The sequence below is a fragment of the Neltuma alba genome, unplaced genomic scaffold (assembly GCF_004799145.2).
Source record: "Neltuma alba isolate B1F8T4 unplaced genomic scaffold, ASM479914v2 tig00005852_pilon, whole genome shotgun sequence".
In the NCBI taxonomy this organism is placed as follows: domain Eukaryota; kingdom Viridiplantae; phylum Streptophyta; class Magnoliopsida; order Fabales; family Fabaceae; genus Neltuma; species Neltuma alba.
The window spans coordinates 15,640-31,159 of NW_021634254.1; the positions used below are offsets into that span (position 1 = coordinate 15,640).

General features: G+C 39.1%; 1 protein-coding gene and 2 pseudogenes across 3 annotated transcripts; 2 read left to right on the forward strand and 1 right to left on the reverse strand.

Annotated features, from left to right (window-relative positions):
• The first annotated feature begins 5,835 nt into the window (after positions 1-5,835).
• On the forward strand, positions 5,836-6,678 carry LOC114748879 (uncharacterized). 3 transcript variants are annotated; one of them, XR_003740511.1, is made up of 3 exons: positions 5,836-5,999; positions 6,118-6,200; positions 6,336-6,678. XR_003740511.1 is itself a non-coding variant. In XM_028937351.1 (3 exons), the coding sequence occupies exons 1-3, from the start codon at positions 5,844-5,846 to the stop codon at positions 6,468-6,470; spliced, it is 423 nt and encodes a 140-aa protein (XP_028793184.1). In that variant the 5' UTR covers positions 5,836-5,843; the 3' UTR covers positions 6,471-6,678. The 3 variants fall into 3 exon arrangements, 2 of the variants coding, with proteins under 2 accessions (XP_028793184.1, XP_028793185.1); XM_028937351.1 differs by having other exon boundaries at positions 5,836-6,036; positions 6,106-6,200; XM_028937352.1 differs by having other exon boundaries at positions 5,836-6,036.
• Positions 6,679-9,310: 2,632 nt separating this feature from the next.
• LOC114748882 (lysine-specific demethylase JMJ30-like) lies at positions 9,311-12,991 on the forward strand (annotated as a pseudogene).
• A 954-nt stretch (positions 12,992-13,945) lies between these two features.
• Positions 13,946-15,468, reverse strand: LOC114748883 (IRK-interacting protein-like; annotated as a pseudogene).
• Positions 15,469-15,520: the final 52 nt, after the last annotated feature.

Below are 15,520 nucleotides of genomic sequence, written 5' to 3' on the forward strand. Positions count from 1 at the left end.
CAGCAGATGTTGAGAAAACAGTTGAAAGCTCATGTGAGCTTCTTCGTCCAGGGTGTTGTGCTGTCATTGGAGTCCCTGAGGAAATTCTATCAGCGAAGGGAATTTCCGTTCCAGATGGTTCCGACCAGGTTGGCCTTGTCGTGATTGCAGAAGTAAAAGACGGAAAACCAGTAGGCAAAGATGTGATCCAGCAAATTCAGACTCGTGTGGCAGAGGAACATGGAGTCACTGTTGCTTCAGTCAAGTTAGTCAAGCCTAGAACCATTAGTAAAACGACCTCAGGAAAGATCAAGAGATTTGAATGCTTAAAGCAATTTATAGATGGATCGTTGAACTTTGCACCACAACCACTTTTGACAAAGAAAACATTAGTACGATCATTCACTACAGGAACATGCAGGGAAGGATATACGCCTCGACCCCAACTAGTGTCAAATAAAAATCTAAGCGCTTCAAGAATCAGCAACAAACAAATTGTGGAATTCTTGAAGGGGCTTATTTCTGAGCAGACAGGTGTTCCAATTGACAACATCTCACTTACAGACAACCTAGCATCATATGGAATTGACTCAATAGGTGTGGTCAAAGCAACTCAAAAGCTCTCTGATTTCCTGGGAGTGCCCGTGGCAGCTATCGATGTCTTCACTGCGTCTTGCATTCAAGAGTTGGCTAATTTCTCAGAGAATCTTCTATTGAAGTCTCAACCTCAACTTGTGAATAATCTATCCCATGTTGCAGAACTGGAGATTGATTCTTCTGAATTGGTTGTCGATGTTACCAGATCTCGCCAATTTGGTATTCGTTTCCTCCAGATCCTAGCACTCATTTATGTGTCTATCATTCTAGTTTTTCCCGCATATTTATCGATCACTGCCTTTTTGGGCTTCATCCAAAGTGTTAGTAAATCAGTAGATGGGATATGCTGGTTAAATTATTTAATTTCCTTGAGTTTTGCGCCTCTTGCTTGGATCCTTTGCATTGTTTCCACCTGTGTTTGCATTTCATTGTTCGGGACTTCTCTCCTGAGGCCAAATTATACCCTTGCCCCTGAAATTTCCATTTATTCTGTGGATTTCATCAAGTGGTGGGCACTTTATAAAATGCAAGAAATCTCTTCGAAAGTTCTGGCGGTACATCTTAGAGGTACAGTATTCCTGAAATATTGGTTTGAGGTGCTTGGCGCAAGAATTGGACCTGGAGTTTTGCTGGATACAGTTGACATCACAGACCCATCTCTAGTTTCAATTGGAGATACGGTTGTTATTGCAGAAGGAGCTTTGCTCCAAAGCCATGAGGTGAAGAATGGACTTGTCAGTTTCTTGCCTATTAGGATCGGCAAAGGTTCTTCCATTGGGCCTTATGCTGTTTTACAAAAAGGAAGTATTGTTGGAGAAGGCATTGAGGTGCAACCTCTGCAAAACGTTGAAGCGGGCCAACATGTGCTCAAAACGACAAGGCCTAAAAATGTTTGTAAGGTTTGTTCTAATGTTGAATAATATTACAAGAAAATTTTAAATTCAACACCTTGCATATTTTAAATAACTAAGATTCCTTTTTTTTTTTTTTTAATGGAAATGTCAATTGTTATCACTTGTAGTGCATTTTACCATATCACTTGTATGTATGTTTTTTGGGAGTTGAACTTTATTTGCGTTTTATCTTTTACTTTGGGGGGTTTGTACTTACTAAAACTCAGTCATGTTTACATTTTTGGCATGAACAAAATGGTTCTAAGATTTAATCTAACTTTAGTGAGCTAGATAACTAAAACTCTTAACTATATTAAATAATGCCTCTTCTAATCATATTTCAGAATGCGGTCCTGCCTGTTGATGCCAGTGAAGTTGAATCTACTGTTATTAACCATTTCGTTGGAATCTATCTGGTTGGTTTTCTGAATTCCCTTGCTGCTGCTATTGTCTACTTCTTGTACATAAGGTTCTTCTCAAAACTCCCATCATTTCAACACTTCTCATTTATTTGCTTATCTGGGGCCTTCCATTGGATACCATTTACCATCATAGCATATGCTACCATGTTTTCTTCTGTCCCATCAAGTTCCATTATATTCGCCATTTCATTTTCATGTGGCTACTTGCTTCATGGTCTTATCCTCAGCTCTCTCACTTGCTTTTTAACTCGACTCCTGGCATGTAGTCGAAACCAAACCCATTTCAAAATCTGGCTTCGACATAGAATCACCATTGTTTGCCACCTTAGATTTGCAAAGCTTTTAACAGGAACAGAAGCCTTTTGCGTGTATTTACGTCTCTTAGGTGCCAAAATTGGCAAGCACTGTTCTATCAGAGCCATCAACCCTGTTTCAAACCCAAAATTAATGTCAATTGGTACCGGGGCCCATCTTGGTGATTTTTGTCGGATAATTACCGGGTTCCATTCTTCTAATGGGTATCTCAGTGAAGAAGTCAAGATTCAGGATAACTCAGTTGTTGGGAGTCAAAGCCTGATCCTCCCTGGTTCAACTATTCAAAAGAATGTCATTTTGGGTGCACTTTCAATTGCTCCAACGAATTCCACGCTCCAAGAGGGCGGTGTGTACATTGGATCTCAAACCCGAGTTGCTAGTAGAAACTCTATAAATGCATTGGATGAACGGATAGAGGAGATGGACATGGGATACAAGAAATTAGTGTCCAATTTGGCTGCAAATTTGGCTGCGACAACTTTGAAAGCTAAAGCAAGATATTTTCATCGCATTGGGGTTAGCGGAAAGGGATACCTAAAACTATACAACAAGATAGAAGGCCTTCCTCTACACAAGATTTTTCAGCCGGGAAAAAGATACGCAATCATTGTTAGGCACAGCAATAGTTTGAGTGCTGATGACGATGCAAGGATCGATGCTCGCGGTGCAGCTTTAAAGATACTCTCTGAAGGACCTACTTGTGAGTGTCCTCTTTATGACTTAACACTTAAAACAGGCCCTGCATTCTATGCTCGCACTATTGCTGATTTCACACACTGGCTTGTTTGTGGGCTTGATGCAAGAAAGGAGTTTGTCAAGCGACTCCCACATGTTCGTGACGCAGTATGGAATTCTCTTCGGCATGCTAACTCTTACACCGAATTGCATTACTACTCAAACTTCTGTCGGCTAATCCGCTTTACAGATGGACAGGAAATGTATGTGAAGTTCAAGTTGCGGCCTTATGACAAGAGTATTAGTGAAGATTCAGGCAAGGTAAAGCCAAAAGATATACTTCCACCGGAGACAGGTGCTATTCCGAGGGATGAAAATGATACACGCCCTTTACTTTTTCTTGCTGACGAATTTCAGAAACGCGTGAATTCTCCAAGTGGGGTTCAATACATTCTTCAAGTACAACTCCAACCAATTCCAGATAATGAAGCCTCTCGTGAAGTTGTGCTAGACTGCACTAAACCATGGGATGAGGATAAGTTCCCATACATTGATGTTGGAGAGATAAATATTAATCAAATACTTCCTGCTGAAGAATCAGAGAGACTAGATTTTAATCCCTATCTTCGAAGCCATGAACTCGACGTCATCCGTGCTACTTCAAGCTCCCAAAGTGCTTCTATTGATCATGGTCGTTCCTTGGTCTATGAGATTAGTCAGAAGCTAAGAAATAAAGAGCCGCTCCCAGAGGCCTTAAGGAGCTTTATTGAGGAATCTGATGTGAAGATAGATCTATCAAATTGTCCCACGGCAACACCGACGGCACAAAAAAACATGTTGCAAGAAGTGAGCTTGACCAGAACATGGTATCAAACCTTGTCAGCAATTTTCATTCAACCATTGCTACAAACCGGTTTACCTTATTTAGTGGTGGGCTTAGCAATTTTTGGTCCTCTGAATTGGGTTGTTCAACAAAAAAACGCCAAAAAACTGCCAGTCCATTGGTTGCTTCCTTTGTGTTGGCTTCTCTCAGGTATTGTGGCAGCATTGGCATGTGTTGTTGCCAAATACGTGCTTGTGGGAAGGAAGAAAGCAGGTGAAACGGTGGCCATATGGAGTCAAAGGGTAACAATGGATAGCACATGGCAGGCCATTAGAACTATGGTTGGAGATTATTTTATGGACATGACTAGTGGTTCATATTGGTTTGTGGTGTGGATGAAGTTGATGGGCGCAGAGGTCGAAACAGATCGTGAGGCCTACGTGGACAGCACAGGAGTATTGATGAACCCTGAAATGGTGAAGATTGGGAATGGAGCATGTGTGGGAAGAGAAGCTCTGCTCTTTGGGCACATATATGAAGGAGAAGGCGGGATGGTGAAGTTCGGGGAGATCAACATCGGAGAAGACGCATTTGTAGGAAGTAGAGCTGTCGTGATGCCCGGCGTGCAAGTGGAGAATGAGGGTAGCCTCAGCACACTCTCTCTTGCCATGAAAGGAGAAATCATCAGGTCTAAATAATAACAACAATAACAACAATAACAATAGGATGTTGTCTATCAAAATAACTATAATAATAATAATAATAATAATAATAGGAAGTCTTTTGCTCATTTGATTGACAAAAGTCCTCCCTTGTTTCTTTGTTTGGTAGCAATAAAATAACCCGATCATATCGATCAAGTTGAGAGCTTGCATCCAAATTCAATAATAAACAAAAAGATCACAATTGTTATTTGAATGAGACCCACATTAGTTTTGTTTAGATTATACAGTATTATCTATTTCCATTTTAATAAAATAAGCAGCAAAAATTAATTCTATATACATCAAAGATATATAATGTGAAAATCGGTATAAAATCAATCGCATAATTATGATTATCCCACGTACAGTATAGTTAAGGTATCACATTTGTAGACAATAAAAAGTGCAAAGTGTCCTATAAAATAAAAATTTAAAGGATGAAAAATCTCAATTAATTCCATATGAAATATCACTATTTGAATTTAGACTTACATTTTTAACATATTTTTAATTAGGCTAAAAATGAATATCCCTTAAATTTCTGATGTGCGGTGAGAACGTAAATGTACATGCAAAATATTGAAAATGTAACCAGTCATGTTCAATATCATACTACCTTTTTAGGAAAACTTAAATTAAATTTCTGATAAAAGCTGTCGGCCATAAAGAAATTGCTGATAAAATCATAAAACTCACTTGGGGGTGTTGTTACCAGAGATTGATTTACATAGATAATAATGATATGCAGAAGCAGCCTTGTTATAATTGTAGCGGTGTGCAAACATTATTGGCACAAAGCAACGATTTCATGAGTTTGAACTTATGGGGCCACGATAGCTCACTCAACAAAATAATAAAGCCTCTATCGCAAACAAAATTAGAATATTGTAAAATGAAGCTGGTCAAAAAAATATTGTAAAATGAAAATATCGTAATGTAAAATGAACCATATACTTCCTCCAGTTTTTAATGTATAAGCTAATGGACTAATTTGAGTAGATCAAGAAAATTAGTTGATTTAGTTATTTATAATAAATAGGTGTTATTTTTTTGTAAAATATCATTACTAATCAAGTATATTAGTTATAACTATCATTATTATAAGAAAAATCTTAAGAAAAAAATAGATAAATATGAAAGACAAAATGAATTGAAATCTTATATTTAAAATTATAATAAAAATTAAATAAATTCTTATATTAAACACTGAAGCATAGTATATGACAAATAATGATAGAGTAACAATGACTGGTTAGTCAGGTCAAACAGAAAAAGTGACAAACAATCTCCTCAAACTTGATTTTAAATAAATAAATAAATAAATAAACGTACAGTGATGACGGTGCCAAGCACCGAAGGAGCGCATACGTTTCTCCGCAAAGGTCCACTCTGAGTCTGTGCATGCCTCTCTCCTTACCTCCCAACACCAATTCTAATGCTATTCCGTAAAAGCTCTCTTCTTTATCATTCTCTCTCTAGTCTCCAGAATTTGGCGGTTGTTATTCTGTCCCTTTGTGGCTCCATGAATATAGCCCTCCCCACCAAAGCCTTCGCTTGGACGTTGATCATGAGCATTCTGATCCTAACTCTGGTGATTTCACTGTCGTTTGCTGAATCCTCTAGTTCTTGTGAGTTCGTCTGTTCATGGATATCCTCTCCTTTTCGTCTCTCAATACTAAATCTTTGTTTTCCTGGAGGTCTGTTTATAGGTGCTAGCTCCACTTGCGCAGTTCTGCATTTCGCGACAACCATGGTAGGGAACAGAGCCCCTTCGATGGCTTCAAGCACAAAGGTATGCAACCATACGTTGTAGGTTTTTTGTTTTTCAATTCACTTGTTAAAACTTTAAACAAGAAAAGGAAACCACTTTCTGCTTCTTCAGTCTCCCAGTCGTTTTATTTTACCAATGATTTTCAACATTTTATAGGTTCGAAAATTTGGGGAAGCTTCCGTTGGCACAGTGGTAGAGTCGGCGAGGAAAGTCCCAACCGGACCCGACCCTCTTCATCACAACAAGAATCCCACTGGCCCTTGTGCTGATATCTCCTCTGTTAGAGGATAGGATTTTAACTTGGATGCTTTCTAACCCGTGTTGCAATCCCCTGCTTCTGTATGATCGATGCTTAGATCCCTTTCAACAATCTATATACTTTGCATTCACCGTATTATTAGTGACTCCAAAATCCCGAGAGCCAGCTATATGTTTCCAATATAATATGCTTGGCTAGTTCGGTTTGTTCGTGATTTGAAATTTTGCATTGGGTTTTGTCTTCTTCTGTGTCATTCAGGGACAAGAAAACAGTAATCACTCTGCCCTTTGTTTTCTTTTTCTTTCTGGATTTGGGACTGCAATGTCATTGTGGTGGTCTGGAGGGGATGTTGAGAGGCGAGGTGACGAGGACCTTATTGATCTCTGCTAGCTGCTGTTTAGTGGAAGGAACGGACGCATTTTCGCACGATCTCAGAGTCGCAGTGTGTCCGGGGGAGGGAGAGAGCCAGAGATTTTCAATTTTTGCCCAGAGGCAGCCTCGTATCCTCGGAAACAGCACACGTCTTGCTACGTGGGATTCATATTTTTGATATTGTTGATGAAGGTTTAGCTCAACCATGGACGGGTGTGAACTAGCCCGCCAAGTAATTTGCGATCAATTTTAGGCATCTTATTTATTTTTTTATTAAGAAAATCATTTCGCGCGCGCACTAAGAAGTAGCTGATAAATATCCATAACCAGGATTTAAGTTTCAAAAATCTCATTTTCACAGCGGAAAAAATATCTTAGTTCTACAGTATTTGCTACTCCATTGAAGATCTCAACACTTGGATAGTTGGGTCTTCAAAACAAATTCTCCCTGGCCTGTTTTTATCACAAGAGATGGAAACAAACGAGTTACCAAAATATTTTCCCTTTCGCGATTACCGAGGGAGCTCCTTTGCGCCACTTACATCAAATGCACCAAGAAAAGCAAAGCCCAAAACACGTATAACATAATCATCACTTAGTAGATGCTGATCATTCCAAGCTCCAATAAGTGGGGAAGGGAAAGATGGAAAAGATCATTAGAAAAACAAAAGAGTGTTTGGGTGATTACCCAAACCATGGTTTGGAAACAAAAATTACCCAAACACACATCTAAAATCAGTAACTATAGTCTTGGCTTAAAAGCTATGGTTTTGTTAGAAGCGTTTTTTGAACCTGCTTATGAGAAAAGAATGGGAGAGTGTCAAATGGTTTGTCAATGAATATGAGATTTGTCTTTTTGACCAGACATATACCCCTCAATCATTCATTTCTCTTCCGCCTTCGCTCCACTTAGAATCCATTCCTATATTTATATTACTATCTTTACTCTTATATTTTATAAATATATATCCAAAAAAAATTAATTACTATTTCTACTCTTATATTTTATAAATACATATATATACACATAGTAACAATTAATTATATTATATTAAAGATCGAAGATAGTATGTTGTTACAAAAACTAATTGTGAAAAAATGTTATGGGATAAATTAATATTTTTCTGTTAGCGGAAAAAAATTTATTTTTCTATAAACATATTTAATTTTATATTTTATAAATATATATATACACATTAATTGTTTATTAATTACATTTTCTTATATATTATTAATTATGTTGGTAAAAAATATATTATTACCAATTTTATTCCTTCAAATTAAAATATACTATAAAATTCATCTTTTATGTAATTATCATATTAATTTATGCCTTTTTGAGTAACTTGCATATATAAAAGTACTTTTGATAACAACTATCCAGACACTCTCACTTTGTCAGAATCATTTTTTTACAAAATCTATTATTCTCAAAATCTATTTTTCAAATCATGATTGGTTTCATCCAAACACCCCTAAGCAGTATATGTATACGTGGGAAGAGACGTATCCCAAGGGTCATCCTGTGTTCTATTCTAATCCCAACTTCTGTTCTGTATGTATTTTGTCCCTCAGTTTTTCCCGTATAGGTTCATTTCATCCTGACATAACCTGAACAGAAACGAAACAATTAGGATGAGTTCTTATGCATAGCTTTAGAAGGGTTATGGTTTTTTTCTGCGTCCTTTTCATTCCACGTACGGTCTATATGAAATGGACTACGCATTTGACAAAAAATTATATGTTTTTGAAAAAAACGATATTCGAATTAAAATACAGGATGTAATCAATTGTACGTCTCTATTCCGAAAATAAAAATATTAAATATATTTCTTCTTTTTCCAAGAGATTTTGAAAAATGCATATCATAAATTACATATGTAGAGAAATGTTGGATAATTAACATGAGTCTCACATGCTACGAAGAGTCAAAATTAAAATTTAAAGCACTTGCAAATTATACACTGTAGTAGTATAAATATATTAAGGACCTCTGGGGTTGCATGGGCAAAATGATCACAGATGCCATACCCAAACGCGATTCTAAAACCCAACACCCTCCAAAAGCACGTATAAATAAGTTACTCCACAAATTGAGATAAACTATTCTGTATATTTATTTATTTATTTAGTATATTATAAAAATATTTTTAAAATTATAGTGTTGTTTCTGTCTAAATACCTAGAAGCACATAAATAAATTACTCCAATAATGAAACAGGACGTTTTGATTTTTATGATTTGTTCATCATGTGATGCTTTAGTTGGATACGTGGCCTTCTCACTTTCGCGAGCGGTCAGTGGAGTGAGTGTGAAAACAATAAACATCCAGTGATAGTGAGAGAGAGGAATATCTGTCCACCCGCAAACAGCCGAACTAAAAATATCTCTGGAATCTTCTCGGCTTTTTCCCGCCGGGTCTAACCAAAATATCTCAATCCCTTCCCTCCTATAAATATCAAACCACTTTTCCGCTTCCACGCGCCCAACTCTTGCTCCTGATTGCGAGCTCGCTGCGTGATCGCTCCCATGTCTTCTTCAACCGCCCCCGCCACCACTAGCGACTCCTCTGACCACCTTCACACGCCTACATTAGACCGCGAGTCTTCCGCTCTCCTCCACTCCATTTCCGAGCATGGAGGCTATGCTTACGTCAGCATGGCCTCCCTCGCCATCCTCGGCGACTTCCGGGCCGCCGAAGCTGCCCGTGAAATGGCCTGGGAGCAGCTGCATTCGGGGCCTCGCCACTCGGTCCTCCCAGTTTGGCGCGACGCCTACTCTATGGCGTGCCTTCACGTTGCGAAGCACCATTACATCAACGGCCAATTCAAGGAGGCTCTTAGGGCTTTGGACATGGGACTGATCATGGGGGGATCGCTTCTAAAGAAAGACTTGAGCTCTGTTGTTGACAAAGTATCGGAGAGGTTCAAGAACATTCGTGCTTCCAAAGAAACCCGCGAAGGCTTTAGGATGTCGGAACATCGACTTGTCAGTAATGAACTTAACCAGGTCGAGGTGAGGCCACACCATCCTTGTCTCCGACGGATGTGTTTCGTACACTGTTCAGCTAAAAATAGAAATGGCCATTTTTACTCGCTGCATGAATCATTTGAAGTCTTTGATACTGAAGTTCGGCGAGGAAATGAGCCAAGGAGCACAAGTAGAAGTGTTTACGGGGCTCACTTCCTCTTTCTTCTCCCATTCAAACTATTATTACTTATCTCTTCGATCTCTATAAGAATTTTACCATCAAGAACTCTAGAAAATCCTTACTCGGCAGTCAGTGCTGTAGGAGCCAATGATTTGGGTAGTTTTGCAGAGCAAATCTGGTTCTGTCACCGTACATAAGAAAATGAAAGCGTGCTATTTGCAACCGTCGAATTCCATGCTGTTCTATTGATATTGAAATTGCAAGTTCTTCTGTTTGCTTTACTGTGCTTATGAAGCTAGATCTGATTGATGTATTTATTTCCAAATGTTTGTCACCCTTCTGATGTTTATATTATAGCTTCCATGCTTGTAGGTGCACAAACTTCTACCCTCCAACTCTCTTTCTTACAAAATCGTGGAGAAGAGGTCTGCTCTGTCATTGGAAAGTTTCCTAGAAGATTATTACCGGTCTGGCTATCCGATTATCATCAGTGATTGTATGGCTCACTGGCCCGCCAAGACAAAATGGAATGACATAGATTATTTGAAAAAAGTTGCTGGTGATCGCACAATTCCAGTTGAGGTAATTTCTCTAATTATATGATCGAGTAAGCTGTTTGAGGGAAAATCTTGTTTGAAACATTTTCTTTGCAGCGAATTGGTCCTCCAAGAGATTTTTATATTAACTGATTACAGCAATCTGGAAATTCGACTCATCTTAGAGGGAGATTTCGTTGTCCATTTATTTGGTTTACACTTGATTAGAATTTAATAGACTTGGATTTCAAGATTGCTTTCTGGATATTCGGCTTGCTCGTTAAATCTGCACCGACGAAATGTGATGCATGTTAAGATTATATTGGCAACTTAATATAACCATAATAGGAATGAATATAACGTAAATCGACTCGCACACAGAGGAAGGGGGAGAGAACCTCATTTATTTATATTATATCTGTTGCCATTGATTGTAGTGATAAAATTTAGCATGCTTTGCAGGTGGGAAAGAGCTATTTACGTGCGGAGGGGAAGCATGAGTTGGTTACATTTTCTGAGTTTCTTCAGCGTATGGAGTCCCATGGCTGCTCTTCTGCCGGGCCTACATATCTTGCTCAGTATCCGCTATTTGATCAGTGTGTCTACTATCTATAATTTTGAAGTTTGATACATAAGATAGAAGTCAAACTGCTTATTTTATTCGCCAATGTTAATTGCATTGAAGATAATGAGCTTCGGAAAGATATTTGTATTCCTGACTACTGTCTTGCTGGTGGCGGGGGGAGCTAAGATCTCTCAATGCATGGTTTGGTCCTGCTGGGATGGTAACACCGTTACACCATGATCCACACCATAATATTCTGGCTCAGGTGAGTCCATTGTAGTACTCTGGAGTCTGGATTGAACAATTACAGCAAAAAGCTGTATTGGTATTCTTTCACCTTCATTTTAAAACATACTGGTTTTTATGGTCTTATTTCTCCTTTTTTTAATAGCATATATGCTCAGCTTATAAAAATGAGAACGACTTCTCCAACATTAGGAATACTATGTAGCATTAATGTGCTTCTTTTTAATTCTCTTCGCTTGATTACCTCTAGATTATAATCCTAATTATAGGCTCCTAAAAATTATGCGCAACATGGATAGCACACTTCAAGTTTGGCAAAGTATTTAAGTTTTGATCTGGTGTGGTGTGATCTTGAATGAGTCAGTTCAATATATTTGGACGGCATTGGTGTTTCTATTATTTCCTTGTAACCAAATGTAACATTATTACAGCACATCCTTAAGACTATTTTCTAAGTGGAACAATTTTTGAGCCACATATGCAACTGATACGTAAAATGTTATTGTGTGTACTTATAAATATGCTTTTTTAATCACAAGACACTCCATTGGATGCATTCCTATTTGACCTTTTCTTCCTGATGCTGCCAAATTCATACACCTAACATCTTCTGCAGTATACTTGGCTGAAAGTTTCTAGTTTTGTTGTACTTTCAGGTTGTTGGGAAGAACTATGTAAGGCTTTACCCTCCATCTCTGTCTAGGGAACTTTACCATTACACTGAAACACTGCTTATGAATTCCAGACAGGTATTTAGTTTTTTTTGTCCTTTTTGCTTTGGTTAATGTGAATTATTAACCTCCTGGGCGTGGTGCTTATGCCTTTGCATACTATCATTACCGTATAGCACTCTGATTGGCCATGAAGCTCTGGAATTTTCTTCTCTTTTCTCTGTCATTTCCCTCATGTTTGCTGAAAGTGTTTTCTCTCTCACTATCTATATCTAGGATTGCATGTTTCCACAGCTTTTCTTTTTCATCCTTGCAGCCAAGTTGATTCACATCTCACTCAGAACTTTTGACTTGAAATCAAGTGGTTCCCTTATTAGGTGTTTTATTAGAATTAATTGATGATTACGAAATAGATTTTTTTCCGGCTAATTTAGAACTTAACTGTTGACTTCTAAATTATATGAGAATTCTTGGGAGTAGCGTTTGGGTTTTGTTCTGTTTTACATTGTATGGGGTGTGGAACAGAATGTGGTCAAGCGTAGTAGCCTACCCATCAGCGACAAACATATATGAAGTTTTCTATTCGGGAAAATATAAATTTGGGTGAATCAGGCAGAGTGGTTGAATGTGGTATGCTTCCTTCTGTTTGACGTGTGTATGCCCTTGGCTCTATAGATGTTCGTGTGTGTCTGCTTTTTATCTCTCTCTTTGAAATACTTGCATCCGTTTTGATTGGAGGCCTCTTTATGTTTGAAGATTGATCTAGATAAGGTGGATGAAAAGATGTTTCCTGGGCTGCAAGACTTGGAATTCGTCGACTGTATATTAGAAGAGGGAGAATTGCTATATATCCCACAAAGATGGTGGCGCCATGTCCGCTCTCTAACTACAGGTTTCTCCGTTAGTTTTTGTTGGAGCGAGGCCGAAGGTTCAGCTACACCCTAATATTTCATCGCTCATGCCATCGTGCCTACTATTTTTTCCTTTAACTTTGAAAATGAAAAAGGAAAAGTCTAAATGGAGGAGGGAGCATATGCCTCAATTGCGTTGCTGACATAACCTATCAATGCCCATTGCTCATTTTGTATCGCAATGACAGCATAATCCTCGGGTACATAAGATTTCTTTTGGCTATTGCTGATAATCACATTCACTGTCTAAAGGCAAGGTTGTGCGCGCGCGCGTGTAGAGAAAGAGAGAGAGAGAGAGCTTGACTGTGGATCATGCGGGAAAAAAGGCTCTATTGGGGAGGGTCTGCATAAAACCTTGTACGCGGGAAACCAAAAGTGGGGCATCGTGAACTGAGTTGCGAAACCAGCTAAAATCATGTTTCTGATCATAAATTTATAGTCCAGTCTTTGCGCCACCTTGTCTTTATATTGTCTACTTCCCGAGCTGTACATGCTTACGACCAATCGTTAAGAGGGAGAAGGGGGCGGGGGGGAAGTCTCATTGCGAAACTACCGTGAACAGAGTCGCGGACCAAGCCGAGTCCCATTGCGAGGCAACATCTCCACAACGTACGAGGTTTTTGTTTATTTTCCTGGCCAGCACAACGTGCTAGGTTAACTGTGTTAATCGTAATGTAAACTTCCTTTCGCTCGCGTGCCTACATAGGATTTCGATTAGACTGAGATAATTTGTTAATCCATTACCAGATTTGAACATGCGTGCCTCTGATAAACAAATGTATGCCTCTGCAATTATTTGAATGAGACGGTTCATTCGAAGGAGCGTGCGGGGGGTGCTAGCAACATTGTTACACGTGTATGCTCATGATACGGTATCTTCTACATCATGACCTGCGCTCTTCTGCCCTGCTCAATGATAAGCATCATTAATTGAAGTGGCCGACTGAGATGATGAGTATGATCTGATGCAAATTATGCCGTTGCTAGTTACGGACCTTATAAGGAGAAAGACCAAGAATGTGATTTTTCTTTCTTTTTTTTTTAAAAAAAGAAAGTGATAGGAGAAGTAAAAGAAAATGTAGTGAGGTTACGCTGCAGATTTGTACCTGCAAAGAACTTTACACTTTAATACCCTGTCTTGAACGTAAAACCCCGGCATCACCATGAGCTTAACCCTGCTTGGACATTGCGACCTGTGCCTATTATCCACGAGCATATCTTCCATGTAATGAGGATCAAAGCTTGTATTCTCCTGAACCCTTAAAATTGCCAGAGGCGGGTCAAGGAAAACGCCAGCAAATGGAGCAACCACATGCATTTAGCTGCCACAGAAAGCTTGAAGTAGCTCTTCAGGCCAAGCTCTCGTCCAATTCAAGGTGGTTATGATGCTGCTCATCTTCTGGTCGCAGAACTTGCCAAAGTCTTCACTATAATATCTGGTCCCCTTTCTCAACACTTCATTCCAGCTCAAATTCCTGAGTGCTACAAAAGATGAGAACTGCGCTTGGCGATCCTGTTGCAGGTCCAATAATCTTGGAGCCCCGTTCTTTTGAAACACGCAGTTCTCGTAGTCTTGGAAAAGACACTGATTTATGAGAGCTTCGAAATGGTATAATACCGCCTTTGAATACTTGTAATTCAGAGACACCTTATAAGGTTGAAGAAGCACATTTAAGTTGTTCATCAGGAACTGATCGCTTTCATCGATCTGGCTTACTATGGCCTTGCAAAATTGCCTTACTGATAATCTTGATTGTGACACAATATGCAAGAAGCCCTCCACCAAATCTTCTCCGTTTGCGTTAAATGATCTTCCTCTTTTGGGAAGATTACTAAGCTTCTCGTGAACCTGAGAATCCTTTGCATGCGTTGCTTGTCTCAGAGCTTTCTTCAGATCCTCGCAGTAGCTCTCCAGATACTCAAGCTTTTGTCTGAGCTCCCCCAATGAGGATTTCATCTCAGACACTTCCATTAATGCCGCATCTCTGTTCTCATTTGCTTCGGTGAGCTCCCGCTTCAATGTCTCGATGGACATTATTCCCAGATCTTTAAGAACCTGAGAAACATCCTCAGACTCCGTTCTGTGTGGAGAATTCTCATTCTTGTGCTTCTTCTTTAGCCGAGGAAAACAGCCATGACATCACCCCCTTACCTTTAGGTTGTGATCGAATAGATGTGTGAGAATCCGTGAGGGGAACAACAATATTGGAGCTCTTCCTATTCCTTGTAGCGTCATATTCACTTGTTACGGTCGCAGGCTTACATTTATTGCAGGAAGACTCAGACCCGATGTCCTCCAGACTGTTTCTTCTTCTGGACCTGAAGTAGTCGTTGGCGGGTGACGTTTGAAGAACATTGATGTGGTTTGCACTAGAACCAGTAACAGATTTGGTATCATCGGCGGGACACATATGAGATTCCACTTCCCAATTCAGAAGTCCAGAAGTTTGTCCCTTTCCTGAAGCTGATTTCTGCTTGTAATCTGGCAGAACAGTTTCTTTGAAGTTTCTTCCTTCCAATACATTCTCGTCCCAACTCTCTGATATTATTCGGCTTTTCACCGAGTTTTGGCGATACTCTGGTAGTGGGTTTTCTTCACAGCTCTGTCAATGATTCTTAAATTTAGAAAC